The 18,520-nt window shown below is 40.5% G+C and overlaps 1 protein-coding gene across 1 annotated transcript; it reads right to left on the bottom strand.

The window, feature by feature from the left end:
- Positions 1–346: 346 nt before the first annotated feature.
- Positions 347–18,071, bottom strand: ATAD5 (ATPase family AAA domain containing 5). The gene is made up of 17 exons (XM_027861715.1): positions 17,993–18,071; positions 14,385–16,315; positions 13,583–13,664; positions 11,046–11,210; positions 10,503–10,629; positions 10,078–10,159; positions 8,678–8,859; positions 8,106–8,263; positions 7,476–7,635; positions 6,746–7,087; positions 6,300–6,396; positions 5,826–5,905; positions 5,218–5,360; positions 4,964–5,114; positions 1,558–1,722; positions 1,168–1,298; positions 347–691 (listed from the first exon to the last, which is right to left on the bottom strand). Exons 1-17 carry the CDS (start codon positions 18,065–18,067, stop codon positions 347–349), a joined length of 4,416 nt encoding a protein of 1,471 aa, XP_027717516.1. The 5' UTR covers positions 18,068–18,071.
- Positions 18,072–18,520: the final 449 nt, after the last annotated feature.

The raw sequence follows: 18,520 nt of genomic DNA, 5'->3' as shown, positions 1-18,520 counted from the left end.
GATTGATGATATTCCAACTCCATAAACGTTCATTAAGTGTCAGACATTATATTCAGTGCTGGGGAAACAAAAGCAAAAATGACAACAGTCCTTACCCTCAAGTAAATTACATTAGACTTGGGGCAAACAATGTGTGACCAGATAATAAAGACAAAAGAGTATAGAGGGCTGGGTTCTGCAAAGGCCAAGGGCGAAAAATGCCAAGTGGGTACAGAAGGAAGAACAAATGGGGAGATTTAGCTGGAATGAGGCTGTGAAGGACTTTCGATGACAGAGGCATGTGTATTTTGTCAAAGAGGCAATAGGGAGCCAGAGGCTCACTATTTTTTACAGGAAGGTGACAGGGTCAGACCTGCGTTTGAGGACTAGCAAGGTAGCAGCTGTGTAGGAGGTGAATGGGGCAAGGGCAGATCAGAGGCAAGGAGACCACTGAACAAAACAGTGCAATGAAGGGACCACACAAGAGCCAACCAGACATGGCACCTGATTGGACGTGGGGGGGGCCACTGGATGAGGCCAAGAGGGAGAGGTGCAGGATGGCTCTGAGGTTGTGAACCATAGCGTCTACAAGGACGGCCCCAAAGCAGTGCTCAGACAGACAGACGACGGCGAAGAGGAGAATAAGAGAAGAGGGTCTCCAAAACCCAAAGATGAGAGGGCGTATGGGAACACAGGTCAACAGGGTTAAATGCTGCAGAAGTAAAGGAGGAAGAGGAGGAGGAGGAGGAAAAGGATGGAGAAAAGATCACCGTATTTAGCAATTTAGCAATTATAAGATGGGTGGTAACTTTAGAGACAGTGGTTTTAATTGAGTGGTAGTCTCAGAAGCTAGACTGCAAGGGATTGAGAAATGGAAGAAACGAATATTAATGGTGTGTTGGTTTTTTTTCTCCCCGAGTTTGACCGTGAAAGGCAGGAAATACTTTCATTTTAGTGCCCTTTCTTCAAAAAAATTTATTTCCTTAGGATTTAATATCTTCATTTGCCTTAAAAAACACAATTTCTATCTATGTTTAATATATTACAGATATTTATCTTCTATTTAGATACCATTTGTAATGTAAAAATGTAATCTTTAAATTTTTTATGTTCAAATGTTCAGCCACAAAACAAAGGCATCAATATTTCTTCCTGTGGTATTAGTAATTCATAAATCTACGCCCTTACCTCCTCAAAAAGAATGAGAGATGTTGCATTTTTCCGGTTGGATTCCTCGGCTCCTAATTCCTTGACATTTGAGCTGGAGATGTTTGTCCTTTTTGTTTGAGTTTCTTGTTTCTCCTCAGAAGAAATAATTTCTACGTAGATGTGATATAAGCACATCAAGTAAATTCACTAACATTAATAGAGAACTGTTCCAATAGAATTAACTTGTTCTCACTGAATAAACTAATAAAAATAGAAATAAGTTATCAAAATGCCTAGAAATAGAATCTACAGAGTATCTGAGGTTTAATAAGTAACTCCTAGGAACCTAAAGAATATGTTTCATAATCTCTTTCTAATGCGTTGAGGATAATTCCTTTTAACTTGTATTTTGCTATTATGAATTCTTACCTTTATTATTCTTCTGGGGTTTCATCACTTCATTATTACTTTGTTTGGAAGACACCTTAAAATAATTTGCCAAAGTTTTGGGGGGGAGTCCTCGTTTTGTGACTCTTGGTGAAAGTGGAGGTTTCCTTGGCGATGTGAGAACTTTCTTAGGTGAGCTTAATTCTTCTACCAAAAACAAATATTATTTTAATCTTATTTAAAATGAATACTTCATGAGTTAAACTGCAGGTTAGAGCTCTCCACATCCCGTTTCAACCTTGTACCAGATGAAATTATTTCAATCCCAGTCTACCTTAACTGTCACTTAAAGCACAATATGGGGGGGATAGGGGAAGGGGGGAGGGTGTCAGAGCAGAACAAAGGATACCATTTAAGTGCAGTTTATGAATGCACTTTATTTTCAAGGTCAAAGAAAACTTGTGTAGGCCACAAGCACTTCTTTTGTATTAAGGTTATACAAGACGTTACAGTGGAGACTAAAACGTAGAAAGCAATGCCTAGATCAGGGGTGGAGAACCTGAGGCCTTCAGGCCACACGTGGCTGCAGTCAAAGGGCTGCACTTGAAGACCTGGAGGGCCACATGTGGCCGGCCTCAAAGCTGAAGGTTCCCCACCCCTAGCCTAGATGATGCACTTTTCAAACCTTACCTAGGAGAAGCCAATGATTTGTCCAGGCTCTCTTCAAAATTGTAGAATTCTCTTTTGTTTTTAATGCTCACATTTCCTATACTATTATACTGTATTTATTCTGTCTGTGCATAAGAGGAAATCAGTCATTTTAAAAATACATTTTTTTATGAAGGTTAGTTTTGTCCTTTGAAACAAAAAACAACAGTGCCTAAACCTGCTGCTTTTCCCTAATCCTTCCAGAACCTGACGTGTTGCAGGATCACATTGTCCAGCTGCCTCCTGGTCCACCCTGCTGCTAATCAGTCTTCTAAATTCATCTCTCATGAACTTCCTAGCACGTTCAAGGGCACAGCAATTCTGCAGGCATCTTCCTACTTTCTCTTCTCAAACTTTGCCTCCTACACATCCTTTGCTTTCATATGACCATTAGAAGAATCTAGTGGGAGGCCCCTCCCATGTCCCCCTCTTCACTTGAACCCATCACTGTCCATTCAATCCATCCTCCCCTTTCTCTCCAGGAAGATGTTCCTCAGAAGCCTTGTCCTGAGAGCTGCCATGCCCTCCTGTGCTCTGAATCCTGAAGTCTATCTCCCCTCTCCTTTACCACTTCATTGCCACAACTGTTCCTTCCCTTTCCAATAACTTCTGCCTCCCCCTCTCCACAGGTTCATTTCCTTCCACCTTCAGAAGTGCTCGGATCTTCTCTATCTTAAAAAGAATCCTTTCTGTTGGCTAGCACCTCAGGAGCCTGGTCAACCTGGCTTCCTGGAAGTAGAGAGGTTATTGGCCCATTACACGCCCATAGAACCGAAGTTCCTGGAGCGTAGGGATTAATTTTTGACGCTGCACCCTCTACCACACTGCTTTATGAGGGTCAGTGCCTGCTGCCAAACTTCTCCATCTACGGTTTTCCACTGCTCCTTTCTAGCCACCCATCCCTTCTTAGTCCCCTGCGATCAGCTTTCTGTGGGATCCACTCTCACAGAGATCCTTCTCCAACCCAATACCTCCACCTGAGGCCTCTCCCACCCACAGAGTTCTAAAACTTTCTCCTGACCAGTGGCTTCTGATCTAGCAATTCCCTGGCTCTCCACTGCCTTGAATATCTTCTCCTTGCTGGCTCTTCCTCCTCTGTGTCTATCTTTAATTCTCTAACCTCTCTCTATATTCACTCCCAAGCTGAGCTCATCCCTTCTCACTGTTTCAGCAACACATCTGTACTGAGGACTTCCAAACCTACATTTCCAACATGGACTTTTCCAAATTCTCTCCCTCTTTCCCTCCTTCCTTTCCCTAACCCATGAAGGCAAGAAAAACAAAACCTGTTACAAATACATAGTTGTGCAAAGCAAGTTCCTGCACTGGCCATGTCCAAAAATAAAAAGAAAGAGAAGGAAACAAGCTTCCATCTGCACCGGGTCCATCGGCTTTCTATCTGAAGGTAGATGGTATGTTTTATCATGAGCCCTTTGGACTCACTATTGGTCATTACCAACACTGACTTCTCACATGCACTATAGGCCCAGGTTTCTAACTTTTATTAGACAACTCCACATGAATGTTGTGCCATCACCTAAAATTCAACACATTCAAAACAAACCAGCTCCACTTCTTAAACATTCCATTTCTTCAATGTTGTGGTTCTCTTAGTCTTCCAAGATTAGGATAATAAAAACGACGGCCCTTAAAAGTTTGTAAAGTGCTTGGTATCATCTTGACAAAGCCTCACAATAACCTGGTAAGGTGGGTATTCGAGATATCATGATCCACCTTTTAGAGATGAAGAAACCATGGCTTAGGAAGCTTCAATAGCATGCCCGGGGTCACCTCGTACCAGAGAAGGGAAGGAAATCCACAGACTTCGGATTCCAAAGTCAACATGCTATCCACTAGGCTATGCTGCCAATGTAGAAATAAAAGATCTTGCTTGATTCTTCCTTCTCCTGTATCTTCTATATTTAACTTTCATCAAATTCTATCAGTTAATTCCTTTCAAATCTATTCAATTTGCCATTTCTTAGACCTTCCCACTGCCACCACTCCTCTATGCCTTCACTGCCCATACTCCGAGAGTCCTAGAATAATCACCAGGCCCACCCTCTTGTGCACAGTTGCCAGACTCTGTGGTAAAACACAGCTTTCAACATGAAAGTCTCTCCTTAATTATTCCCACCTGTCTCTATCTCCACAAATCAAAACATTTTTGTTTAGCTTTCAGGTCTTTCAATAATCTGGGTGCTATTTTATACCAGAAAACCATACTTCCTAAAGTTCTTCAATGATATACATTGCACGCTGGCCAGTTTGGGACATACCATGTTCTTGATCTCTCCAGCTCATTCCAGTACCACCCCCCATTATCATTCCCCCAACTCTACCCATCAAAATTAAAGCCTCTTCATCCTTTATTATTATTAATGTCAAGTCCTATTATCTTTTTCAAGATGCCACATCTAACCACTCCAATTCACATTCTTATCTTCTTTCTCTCCAATTCCTACTGGTCTTAGAGTCAAGACCACATGGTTTAATTATTCTTTAATTGTTTGGGGCTGCACTATTTCTCTCCAATGAGATCTTAACTTCCTTGAGGTTATGAGTGCTCTCTTCTTGGTGTTTCCACCCTCGCCCCCATCCCACCCCCACAATCTCCAGCAGCTCTACTGACATGCAGTGTTGCTGCCTGGCTGCACCTTGCTAGTGTTCTGATAAGATTTTCAAAAGATTTTTCTTTGAAAGGCTACATGCAGTGCTTGAAAACAAACCATTCACTTACTGGGTGATCTGCCTATGCTGTAGTTGTTAAAGAAACAAGGCTTATGGGAATTTACACCTTGTTTGTCCACTTGATGAGACTGAGTAGCTTCTTTGAGTTGAGAGAGAATTTGTCTACCACTGCGCTGGGAAGAAGCATTAACTTCAAATATCTGTTAAACAAAAAACAAACCATGAAATTTAAAAAAGAGGGAACTGAGAATCTGAAATCTAAGGTAACTCTTACACTTAGATTTTCAAATCCTTGAAATAAACCTTAAAGCCAAGCTCCTGAGCACAAGCATAGACTGCAGCAGTCTTCCCTACTCCTGGTGGCCCCGTGATAAGAACAGTATTACAAAGGGAATTCTCTTCTTCATCATCATAAATGTCCTTAAAATCCATGCTGAATGAGAGATCTGGAAATATGGACAAACACATATATATAACATGGTTGGTAAATGATCAATCATCACCAGACAAGGCATTCAAATTTATATTTATTGTATGTAAGTAGGGACTTTCTTTCAACAAAAAAATCAAATACCCTGAAATACTAATTATAAATCTAAATGAATTAATTGCTAACCTAAGGGACAGCTAAGGGTCGAAGTGGATACAGTGCAGGGCCTGAAGTCAGCAAGACTCATCCTCCTAAATTCAAATCTGGCCTCAGACACTTAACTAGCTGTGTGTCTCTGGGCAAGTCAGTTTAACCCTGTTTGCCGGAGTCTCCTAATCTGTAAAATGAGCTGAAGAAAGAAATGGCAAACCAGAAGGAGTCATGAAGTTGGACACAATTGAAAATAACTAAACACAACATTAAAAATCACAGCTTCATAAAAGTGGAAAAAAGCAATCATAGGAAAAATCTTCATTCATACCTTGTTCTTTGTTATCACTTCTGACTTTCAAATTTCCTTTTTCTTCCAATTCAGCTCTTCTTTTCCAGTCTTTCAACCAACTGTGATAAAAAAAATATGAATCACTGGGGCAGCTAGGTGGTGCAGTGGATAAAGCACCGGCCTTAGAGTCAGGAGGACCTGAGTTCAAATCCAGCCTCAGACACATAACACTTACTGGCTGTGTGACCCTGGGAAAGTCACTTAACCCCGACTGCCTCACCCAAAAAAACAAAACAAAGAAAGAAAAAAGAAAATATGAATTATTTAAAATAATCCACAGGTTTAAATATCAGAATATATATTACTATAAATGTGAAAGATGCATTATTTTGTCTTCAGAAACACTCAAAATATTTGTGAAAATCATGGCAAAACATTTTTAAATCAATACTATCAATAACTTTCAATATTACAATTGGTCTCCAATGATCTCTTAAGGAAAATGTCACTAACCTGTGTAACTTCTGAATTGCTCTTTCATTGTCTAGGAGTTCCCTGGAGTCCTGAGGTTGATATTTTTCTGTCCAGAGCACATCCTCAATTCCAGACTCTACAAGCAAAACATTTTGCATTTATTGGGCAAAACATTTCCGTTTGAAAATGAGAGGCAAACTGAAAACTTCAAATACTGACATTTCTATGAATACATTTTTAAATCAAGCAACAACAAATACTTCAGCAAAAGAACAAAAACCCTAATTCCTTAGATTAAGACCAAAAAGTTACTGTTTAATGACATCCCAAAAAATAAGGGAAAGTTTAGGTATAAACTACAAAGTATAAGCAAATGGCCCAAAGAGCTTTTAAATAGAAGGGGAAAAAAGAGCATATAAGTGAGGAGACTTTTGACTACTGTAAGAAGAGAGACCGAAAGGTTCCAAATCATTAGGGAGAATTACCAGAGCTGGATGTTCCCTCTGATGGAAATTTTTTATCTTCTTCTATTATCACAACATCAGAATCCTGGGCTGTGTTCTTTTCTTCTTTACATGTCACACTTCTCAAAGCCCCCTGCTTTTTCTTGGAGGTTCCGGAACACTGTCCTTGGCCAGCCTCCCTCTTGCCCTCGGATGAGCCAATGCCCCACCTTCTGCTGGGGGAGAGCCCCTCGGGTAAGTCCTTCCTCATTAGGTCCTCATCACATTCACCTGGTTTTCTCCTCTTTGATTTGTGGTTTTCACTCTCTCCTCTTTTCCTCTTGGCTTCCCTTTGACTGTCAATGGATTTTATTTGTAGATGTCCTACATGAGAGTTTAAAAATAACACATCTTTAATGAGTGACAAAAACATAACTTTAATATCTTAAAAACATTCAATAAAATAAACCTATTACAACAACAGGCACAGGTAAACCTTGGACGTTGTGCCCTGAAATCTGCCTGTGGAACTTCATTCTTTTTTTGTACAAATGACCAATCAGACCCTACCCCAGAATTGCCTGACAGATGCTCGGTAGCACCGTCACGGCCCTTTCTATGTGCCCTGCCTGATGGTGCCCCCAGTGCAATCTCTGCTTCTGACGGATGGCACGAGGCCTTTGTTTAAAGACAATAATCACTTCTAGGACAGCCCTTTGAAAAATGCAATTTCAATATAAATCATAAGAAGAATTAACACGAGGTCACTAACCTTGTTTATTCTGACATCCAAAAAGTGCCTGGTGCTCAGTTCGCTTTTTTAAAAACTGTGTAAAAAATCTTTTTAAAGGAAACTGAGGATTAGACCACCTAATTTCCTCCAGCAGAATCTTCCTTATTTCTTCTGTAAAATCTTTTCTTGCTCCCAACAACTGCAATATAATGTAAAATATTTAATGAAAGCTTCATTATAATGATTTTTATTATACTATACATTAATACTAACATAGCCCTGGAAACCAAATCCTCCCTTTGAGAGACGCCAATAATGATGTATGAACTTTTCTGGTGAATCTGTGTCAAGCTTTAGTTGAGCTTTCATGTTCATATTATTACTGTTTTGCCTTCTAATCTGCTGGTAATTTCCCAAGGTATTATTGAAGACATCTAAATTACAACATAAGTACTACATTTGAAAAGAAATTCAAATCAGTAAGTACCTACTACTCAACTATTGGTAGGTATATGGCAGGCACTGGGGATATAAAAACAAAACTAGTCCCTGCCTTCAAGCTGCTTACAGTCTACTAGAAAAGTAGAAGCAGAAGAAAAAGAATTATACACTTAACCCTTTGATAATGGAAACAGTCTCCTAAAGGTAACAACGTTCTATAACACTAACCGCAACTGTAGAATTAGTGGTGCTGGGTCTGGAATTCAGAGCTGAAAATTCACCCAGGGCAATGACGTGTTTGGTGACATTGGTTACACTGGTATTCGGATCTTTAAGATCAGTTAAGAGAGGGCATGAAGGGGGTATCAAGCTCCACAAACGGTTCCCTAAAGGAAAGCAGAAACAAGATGCTTTTACTTTCATTTCATACTAGCCAAATGAATATTTGTTGAATGTTGTATGCACATGAAAAGACTTGAGAACAATTATATAGTAACTTGCACATGGCTACAGGGGTTGAATAAGTTTGCTAAAAGGGTCACCCAGTAGTTAAGTGTCAAAAGGTCAGAATGCTTGACTTTCTGACTAATGTTCTATTCTCCTCCCATGCTGCCTGTGTTTATTACTGTATTTAAAGTTTCCTGTGAAGTTGCTACAGGTAGTTATAATGAAACCACAGCCTCATCTTCTGACTTGTAAAGCAAATAAAAGAGGTAAAACAAGGCATGAAATCCCTACTGCTTAAAACTAGATACTTATGCAGATTAGCAAGATTCACCCCAACAAACAGACAGGCTTACAGTTGTCCCGTTGCTGTATATGAACGACTGTCTGGAAACAGGAACTTGTGGAAGAGTAGGCTTCTAAGGCAGCTGCTTTCTTTGCAATATGGCGTTTCAACGAATCCGGCAAGCCACTCATGAGAAACTCACGCTTTGCTTTAAATTGCTCATCATCCTGGGAGTTTTCAGATACATCTTGACTTTGAACAAAATAAAGAAAAATAAAGAAAAAAATAAAGAAAATTTTGGGATAAACTAAATAGATAATGAATGAAAATAAAGGAAAAATACTCCACACACAATGGTTGTCTAAGAGTGAAACAAGATGTACAAAAAGCCCTATTTTTCTTGCTAATTTCAACCAAATGCAAAATTGATCTCTTGAAAAGTCAGACATCATCGAGCACTTTTCTATTTCTAAGATAAATAACTGCTACCTTTAAAAATCAACAGAACACTGTTGCAGGACTATGCACCCTAATAAGTGAGTCAGTAGAACTTCTCTTCAGGTTCCTAGTTGCTGGAACTTGTGCAGTGGGGGTAACAGTGTGTGTTCCTTGTCTGCCCGCCTAAAACAGCTATAAAATCCCTTACTCTTGGGTAGTCAGATACGAGAAGGGAGGCTGAAAGAGTGACCAGCTTCCGCTTTTCCCTCCTGTTCTGCAGAAGTTCGAGTTGTACAGAAGAGAGACAGGTAAAGTGAAGAGAAAGAGGACAGAGCAGAGAGCAGCAGCTTGAGAATGAATGTTGACTTTCCAATGGGATGCAGATGATGCCACACACACAGGTGACGATGGATTAGAAAAAAAAGTTTCACAGTAAATAAGGAAATGCTTAGGAATTTAAATGAAAATTAAGGTAATCCTGAGAAACACGTACTGACATTTCAGAATTTTCTAGTATATTATTGTTTGTTTGGGGTTTTTTTGTACTGTATTCTTTAAAGCACCATGTTAAAAAACTGCTGGGTTGACCAGCTTACCTAACCTGCCCCCCAAAATGGGAAACCATAAGCAGGAAGGAACATAAGGATATAAAACCACAGAACTTTACTGTGTTATAACCCTGAACTGCTGACGATTAAGAGGTTCCAAGAAACTAGCTACCACATAAAGAATGTTGTTGCTTCTTTCCTCTCTTTCTCTCTTGACCCTTGGATATCTTTCCAGTCAATGAAAACAGCAGAATAAAAAATCAGTGGCAAATTCTTTATAACCGTTATTGCTGCAAACCTGATAACCTACATGTGCAGCATGGAAAAACCTGCTAAAAGTAAGTAAGAAATTTTCACACTTTACCATTAGTTAAAGCATAAATGGAACACTACACAATTCATATGCCTGAATCCTAAGCACCACAAATATTTAAAAATACTTTGTACAAATTTTCCTAAGTTCCTTAACTTGCATGAGACTGACCTGTTATCATCGAAAATTACAACAGGTTCAGCTGTTTTCTGAGGTTTTTTAGGCAGGAACAGAGGAGCCACTTTTATTTTTCCTTGAAAGAACAAAAGCACAGATTAGCATTCATGTTTTCTATCCTTACTTATTACCAAATGCTTTCAAAATTAGTTACTTTCTCTCTTCCTTTTATTGGGAATAAACTACTGTAACACACTAAGTGATGTCAGGTGGAAGATATGTGGATATTTAGTAAATCAGAATTTATCATGCTTCTACTTTTAAAGGTTCACCAATGGACAGCTTCTTTTCTTAGAATTATAATATTAAGTATGATGTAAATGGTAAGCTCCCAAGGGGAGAAATAGTATCCATTTCTAAAGGCATTACCAACAAAAACAAAAACTTTTAACATAAATGTTCTCATGAAAGCAATATACCCCGGCAATCCTTAGTAGTGTTGTTCATTTTTTTCCCCAGCACATCATTCAAACACTGGATTTCCTTCTGTTTGTTCTCTGCACTCTGTGAAGAAGCAGGACTTGAATCTACAATTATAACTGAATGCTAAAATGAAATAATAAAGAGATTAAAGATATTTTAACCTATTACATGTAATGATCTGCATAAAATTTATATGTGGAATTTAAAAGTTGATTGAAATTAATAAAAAACCCTCAATTGAACAAACTGTTCTCTTTCCCCCTCTGTTTCAGAATAGGCCTAGATGAAAAGAAAGCATTTAAACAGCCTCGTTTATACCACCAACTTTTGTGACTGGGAAAACAGATGCCTACTTTTGAAGGGTGGCAGTGTGGTCAAACATTAGATCATTAGATGCAGTGCTGCTGTGTCCGGGTATGGGCGAAGATGTTATTTCCCATCACCACAATGATGTGGATGAATGGCATGTGCACCCTTGAAAGCTACTTCTCCTCCCAAAGTATCCTACTTATGTCAGTAAATCTCTGGAGCACACTCACATCTGTCTCTGATAACTTTTTCCTTTCAGTAAGAACTTGTTGTCTAGAGGAACGCCGCAGAGGGGCTGACCGCTCTTCATTCATCTTTGACTTGCTCTGCTGTATGGCTTTGGCTTTTTCAATCAACTGCTTTGCCTTTGATATGTTTTTAGAAACACTGCTTGCCTAGTAATAAAAATTCAAAACAAGATTCTGTAACATTACATAATAACTCATATAGAACATTTACTAAAGAACTCACCAGCTCACTACTTTCAATATCAACAGGGATTACAGAAAAAAAGGTTTATGAATTTTTTAATGAGTCACATTTTATCAAATTTGGGTTCAATTATATTGGGCTGACCTTCATCCCTTGTCTGAATTTGTTTGGATGCAGACAGTTTAATTTTTGCAAATTTAGTTTCTAAATTTCTAACCAGAACATTAAATTCATTATAAGAAGACATTTCTCATTATCTTAAAGTTATACTGACTCGGGCCACCAAAACCAGGAAAAGTACGAATTACAAATATTAAATACAATTAATCACTCAGCATTTATTAGGTGCCTACCATGTGCCACACACTGGGGATAAAAAGACAAAAGTAGAACAAACCCTGTCCTCAAGGAGCTTACGTTGACTTGAGGGAAACAACTTGTACTATTCGAGTATATACAGAATACAGGGTAGTTTTGGAAGGAAGGAGAGTAGTAGCTGGGGAGATCAGGAAAGGCTGAGTCTTGAAGGAAGTAAGCACTCTTATGAGGCAGAAGGGAAATGTAAGAAAAGGAAAAGAAAAATACCTGACCATCTGAATATTAAGAAAAAAAAACATTTACACATAAAAAAACAAGCAAAAGTAGTGAATTATAAGTGCCAATTGACGCAAACAGTGCTGTAATTTAGACCTGAGAAGGAGAAAAAGAGAGAGATCTCTTCCCTGGTTTAGATTAGATGGAGATAGGATGTGAGCTAAGTCTAACTGGACAGGTAGGATAGGTAGAATTTAGATAAACGGAGATAAGGGGGGAATATTTTAGAACAGAAAGGTACAAGGCAGGAAAGCTCAGGCTAACTAAAGAACAGTGAGAAAAGAGATTTCTACATAGGAGGCCTGGACTATTAGATAAGGCCTTAATTGTCAGGCTGGGCTTTAACTTGTAAGGCATGAGAGATTAACTCAAAGTTTTAAAGCAGGAAAGAAAGTGACCATGAAAGGGATATTTAAGGGCTATTTATGAAAGCTTCAGCATCATGAAGGACAAACTGGAAAGGGGAGAGGACAGAATCAGGGAGACCCACAGGGATGATCTGAACTCATCTCTGAGGGTGATAGCAGTAAGAATGGGAAGGGAAAGGACAAGCATAGGCTGGGCTTCAGAGGACAGCAGCAGCAGATAGGATTCTAAGCATGTGCCAGATTCCTAGGTCAGCCCACATTCCAAACTCTGCTGGCTTTCATCACACTGGGTCAATGACAGGTGGGCTGAAGAGCGCCTGCTCTAAGCATGGCCAGCTCAAAGACAGTCTCAGAGAATGGGATCTGTGGGACCCAAGAACACTCACTCACTTCTCACCCTCAGGGGCCAACTTTAAGTGAGAAAGAGAAGAACTGGTGGATGAGTATCAAGGTTGATTCCCAGAGGCTTCCCCCAGTAATAACCGGCAGATAGAATTAATGTTGTTCAGAATGAAAATGCCTCTGGGCTAAAAGATTCTGAATGCAAGGGGATGTTTCTAGGTAGTATAAAAATTTGCATAAGAGCATAAGGATAAGGTCCCCAAATTTTTAAACTGATAGAGGCCACATGGTAGAGTGAAGAGTTAGCCTCAAAGCTAGGAAACCCTGGGTACAAGTACCACCTATGACCCATAATGACTGTGTGACCCTGGACAAATCACTTAACTTGTTGGTGCTCTAGGCCAGCACCGTCAAGCTCAAACAGAAATGGGGGCCACTGATCCTCACATTAGGATCCCTGTGGGCTGGATACTGACCTAGTTTAAAAATATAATGGAATCTGTGTTTTGTTAGATATTTCCCAATTACATTTTAATCTGATTGGGGTATACTGGAGAGTGCTGTAGGCAGGCAGGATGCTGAACACCTCTGCTGACTGTTTAAGACTGTAAATTGCATTGGTGTAGTGGTAGAGTAAGAGTCTTCACCTTGGGGTTCCCTAAAACAATGAAATTATAGGTCCAGTCCCTATCCCTATTCAAATGAGCCCTATTTTTCCTGGGATAATAATAAATTTCTGAGCCAATAACCATACATAAGCTAAATATGAAAAGGGATGACTGGACAGTTATCTCACAGGAAACTTTTGACCATTTCAGGCCTGTTATTTTTAAGGGATTTTAGTATAACAACAAGATACTTTGACAAAACTACAGGAGAAATACAAATACTATGAAAAATGTTTCAGGATGGTGATTAATATGTCTATAAAAATACACATTAATTTTCTTCCAACTTATTTCTACCAGTAATAGTTTTTAAAAAGAATAAACAGAAGACAAAACTTATTGAATTGTCTCATATGTAATTACCTTTCTGCTCTTGGGAGCAAAATCATCATCTGTTTCTGTTTTCTTGGATTTGGGGGGTGAACTAATTCTGGTAAATTTCATCCTGAAAAAGGAAAGATGTCAAGAAACATTTTATTCATCACCATGTGAAAACCTTAACATGTGATACAGAAATAAGCCAACTAGAGATTCAATTGGACTACAAAATAGGAAAACAAAAGGTGACTCTAATCATTTTCAAGCTGCCTACTCAGAGGAAGAATTAAATTCAAGTAAGTTAAGACAAATTTTTGTTTGAAAAGATTTCAAAATGAGAACGTCAAAAAACACTAAATGATGTTAAAAACTACATTATGTAATGGGGAAAAAATACTATTAAGGAAAAAAAAAAACACCACTAAATCAGATTTAAAGCAAGTTTGACCTTAAGGTCACTTTGTCCTATTTACCAGAAGGCATGCTTTTTCCTATTTTGATATAGCTCACCTATCCTACAAATAAGTGTGTACATTTTATTTCTAATCCAAACCTTAACTGCATAAAACTCATTATGTAAAGGATAGTAATTCTGAAACATTATAGCTTAGATACTTTGAAAAATAAGAATTTTATCTAAAACACATCTAGGTCTCCTAGGTAATGACACATGATCCATATATAAAATTTGTGCATTAAATGGTATTTTAAAGTTCCCTTTTCATTCTGTAAATAAGCAAGTTAGGTTCTGGGTGGGGGAAAAAACTAAAAATAACTTATTATTAATAAGAGCTATTCTCTAGCATACAAAATACTCTAAAGCATTCCGGAAAAGCCAAGTTCTTACCTAATAGGGCTCTCTGAATCAAAGGGCACTGTTATCAATTCAGCCACATACAAGCCATGCTCTTCCAAAGATGTGCTGGCAGCTGCTTTAGTGGAAACCTTTCTAGGACTGTCAACTTGTATATCTTCAGAATCAGTGTCTCTAATTATTACCATGCTTTTTTGGGAAGATTTTCGGGTCGATTTTGGAGTGAAATCATTTACCAGGCCATCATCTAAAACGTCTTTAGGATATGTAACTCCGACACTCTTTACTGGCGTGGTGATTTTTCTTGATGATTTACGGCTGGCTTTGGGAGTGGAAACATGTAAAGGACGGTGGCCTGAGATGTCTTCAGAAATGGCGCTTGTAATGCTAAGAAAGAGAGCACTTTTGGAAGCTTCTGTTTTCTGTTGCCTCAGACTTCTTCTGATACCATTTGGACTTTGCTTAATATTTACATCACACGAGGTATTTTCTTCCTTAGCAGCATTCTCAATTGCCAATATTCTCTTATGCTTTTTCCGAAGCTTTTTTCTTTTTCCTTTTGCTGGGCTTCCTTTAGGATCACAGGGCTGTGAACTGTCATTATTTGAATCTTTCTGCATTTCAGGACATTCTGTTCCTTTAACTGAGTCATCTTTACCCCCTTCCTCTTTCAAAGATTTTTCCTGAGCATCTTTCTGTCTTTCCAAGGATTTTTTAACTCCACTTTTAACAGTATCAAATGCAGGTTGCCTAAAAGCATTCATGAACTGCTGTCTTTCTTCCACAGTACATTTTGGCTTTGTGGGTTCAGGGCCTCCAGCATCTAATACAGCCAACTCTAATTCTTCCTCTGCTATAACTACATTGGATTTTCTTTTCTGAACTGTCTGTTCATTTTCAGGCTCGGGAAGATTATTTGCAATTTCACTTTCCTTTTGTTTCAAGAAAATTGATGGTATTTTCAGAGTTCTTTTCCCCTTTATCCTTGAAAGAGGCTTTGGTGGCACAGCATGGATTTGTGCAAGGACAGTCACTGTTTTAAGGGGCAGCTGCTGGGAACTTTCACTGGTTTCAAGATCACTAGTGCTCCCACTTTTATCAACTTCATCAGCAGTATCAGAATGACTACAAGCTGATATTTTTGGTCTTTGTATGCACTCCAATGGGTTTTCTTCCTGACTTCTTAAAAATTCTTCATAAGATACAGTTACTGTATTATCATTTACCTGGGCTGTCTCGGACACATGAACTCCAGGGCTGGAATCACTTATAGGATCCACAACTTCATCAGTTTTTCGCCCGGTTCCTTGCTTATTGTCTGAGGGTTCCTTTTTGGATTGTTGGCTGGATTCTTTTTCTAATGATAAATTTCTAGGTTGGTTTTTATCATCTTTGTGCTTCCTTTTCCTTAATTTTTTGCAGTCATTTTTTGTGATGCTTTGTTCAGAGTTTACTTTCTTTTTATCTTTTTGAGAGGACATGGTGCTTGATTGCTTTTTGTTACTGTAACTACCTCCTGAGGCGGGCTCTACATTTTTCAGGGTAAGTAAAGCAGAAGTATCATTATCACTACCCACAAAAACATTATCGAAGCTTGTTTCTTCTCTGCTGTCATCACTACTAATTATTATGGGTTCATTTTCCAATTTTTTAATATCATTCAGTTGTTGAGATAAATTAATTCTCTTTCCCCTTGACTTAGGCTCTAAATTGGAGGGACTGTTCAAAAGTGTTTTCCATTCTTTGCTATCATCAACATGCAATGGTTTAGATGACTGTATCTTGCACTCCTTAGATATAGAAGGCTTTTCATTTATGGGTGAAGTCCTTTTAAAGTAATCCAAGATGTTATTAGATTTTGGTGGGGAGAAAACTTTGTCTCCAGTCTTCCTTATTGGTGACATATATTCAGTAATGGTTTTACAGGAAGCTCCATCATCTTCTTTCCTTTGCTTCTTGCATGGCTTTAAGTTTAAAAGAAAAGAAAAAACATGTAATTGGGGGAAAATAAAATATATAAAAAAAGAAAATAAGTCTTACTTATAATACCAGTAAAAAGAAATTTGCATTTTTACCTAAATAAACAAATGAAGGAATGAAGAAAAAGATTTTTTAAAATAAAACCCACTAATTTATGTATATCAAATAAGGAAACTATATTCAAAAAGTAAGAAAACATTAGAAATACCTAGAACAAAGCAACTTATATGACCTATGGACTGTTTTAGGGGGAGCCATTTGCCCCAACTTCAGTCTTTCTAATTGTTATCTTTTAAAGCAGTGGCCAACCTTCTTGCATCACAGTAGTTTTTAAGGAAGGATCTGAAGTAATGTGTATCTTTTCATGCCTAGTATAAATTAGTAATCTGGTTTTCATATTTAACAGAAACCAGACATCACAGTATTGGTGGCTCACTTAATGCTACCTTTTTGTTTTATGTTTCATCCAGAATCTTTAAAGTTCTGTTTCACCAAGTTTCAAGTATTTACCAAACTCTTTTTTTTTGCAAGAGTTTTTAACAAGAAGCAAAACTATGAACCAAAAATGGTTTTTACCATGTCTCATCTCTTCAAAGGTGTAAATGCTAGCTGAGTGTTCAAAAGGCAGGCAGCAGATGGGAAGAAACACTGAGCTTGATTCATCACTTATCTTAACTAAAGCTGTTGTCTAGACACTCATGTATGTTGACCAGAACGAAAACAACTACTTGCCAAGTATTTCACATGTAACTAAATGTACAGGTGTGACAAGTCAAACGGAAAGACTGTCACAGTTTCCATGTCACAGAAGTCAAGAAATGCTCTTCTTCTCTCATTTACTGTCAGAATTCAAAATTCCCTAGAGATATTTCACTAAGAACAAAATAGGTCAGTACTTCAGTCACCACCCAGTGACCACTTGGTAGCCGGTCCAGCGTTCTTCCTGCAAAGCTGTCATTTGTGAGAGAAGGGGGGAACTCCACAGGCGGCTTCTGTCATTGTCCCCATCACTGCCACGGCCAGACTTCCCCCGGGGCCGCAGTGCCTCTTCTCGGCTACAAGGGAAGGGTCTGAGGGTGCAGATGGGGGGGCGGGGAGGCAGACCACGCATTGAAAGGCTACACAGAAGATGGGCTGGTGGGCAGCCCAGAAAAGCCCCCGGCTACCGGGGACGCTCCCCTGGCTCAAAAGCATGGACACACGCCCAGGGTGGGGGTCTGCACTCCAGAGAGGGGGGGAGGGTCCTAGCTCTAGGGGTGGAAGGGACCTTGGGGGCCGTATCATTTTACAGGTGGGGAAACTGAGGCACGGGGATGGGTAGCACAGTGCCACGGATGGTGGACATCGAAGTGAGCCCCGGACCTGGGGCCTCTGGCTTCCCTCCTCCGCAGGACCATCGACGCCCCAGCGAGCATTTATTAAGTACCTGCTGTGTGCGGGGCAATGTCTTCAAAGCGCTTAAAGGCAGTCTGTGGAGGGGTACAGCACCCCTCCCCCAGACTAGACCGTACCCCGTGCCCCGCCCCCCGGCTTCCCAGCCGCAGCTCCCGAGGCAGCAAGGCAGGCCCTTCCAGCATCGGACAGGCACCATGCCAGAGCTCGGGGGCTAGCTGTCCCCGGAGGTGGTGAGCTCTCCGCCCAGGGCAGGGTGCAAGGCTCACCTGGACATCCAAGTCCTTGCCGGGCGCTCGGGGCGGAGCCGCCGCCGCCGCAGCCATGGCCAGCACTCCGACCATGGTACCCGGCTCGGCTCCCGGGCTGCAGGACCCTCAGGCGCGGGCGGGGCCGGGCCCGGAGTCGGCGCGCGCCGGTGCCATGACGTACAGGGCCGGGCCCGGGGGAGCGCGAGCCGCGGGAAGAGACCCCCGCTGAAAGGGCGCGGATGCGGGACCCCCCAAGCCAGAAGCGGTGCGCGGGCGTCTCCCCCTCCCCCCGCCGGCAGGCGACCCTCGAGGGTCTGGGCGCCGGGGCTGCGCTGGGGTTCGAACTGGGGGGGGCGGGGGGAGGGTGCAAGCGGCAAGGGAGGGCCGAGCTCGGCGGGCAGAGATTTTTGTCAATTGGGTTTTCGCGCCGTCCGGGAGCGCCGGAAGCGGGGGCGGGGCTCTGACGCAACGTCCGGGACGGGGAGAGGACGGCGGCCCGCGAGGGCCACAAGCCTTGCGCTGCGAACGCCGGCGAGCCTCGCTGTC

This window comes from Vombatus ursinus, unplaced genomic scaffold (genome assembly GCF_900497805.2).
Source record: "Vombatus ursinus unplaced genomic scaffold, bare-nosed wombat genome assembly UNPS02014768.1, whole genome shotgun sequence".
Lineage (NCBI taxonomy): Eukaryota > Metazoa > Chordata > Mammalia > Diprotodontia > Vombatidae > Vombatus > Vombatus ursinus.
The sequence above is the reverse complement of the archived record's forward strand: the minus strand, read 5'-3'. Positions and strand labels throughout refer to the sequence as shown.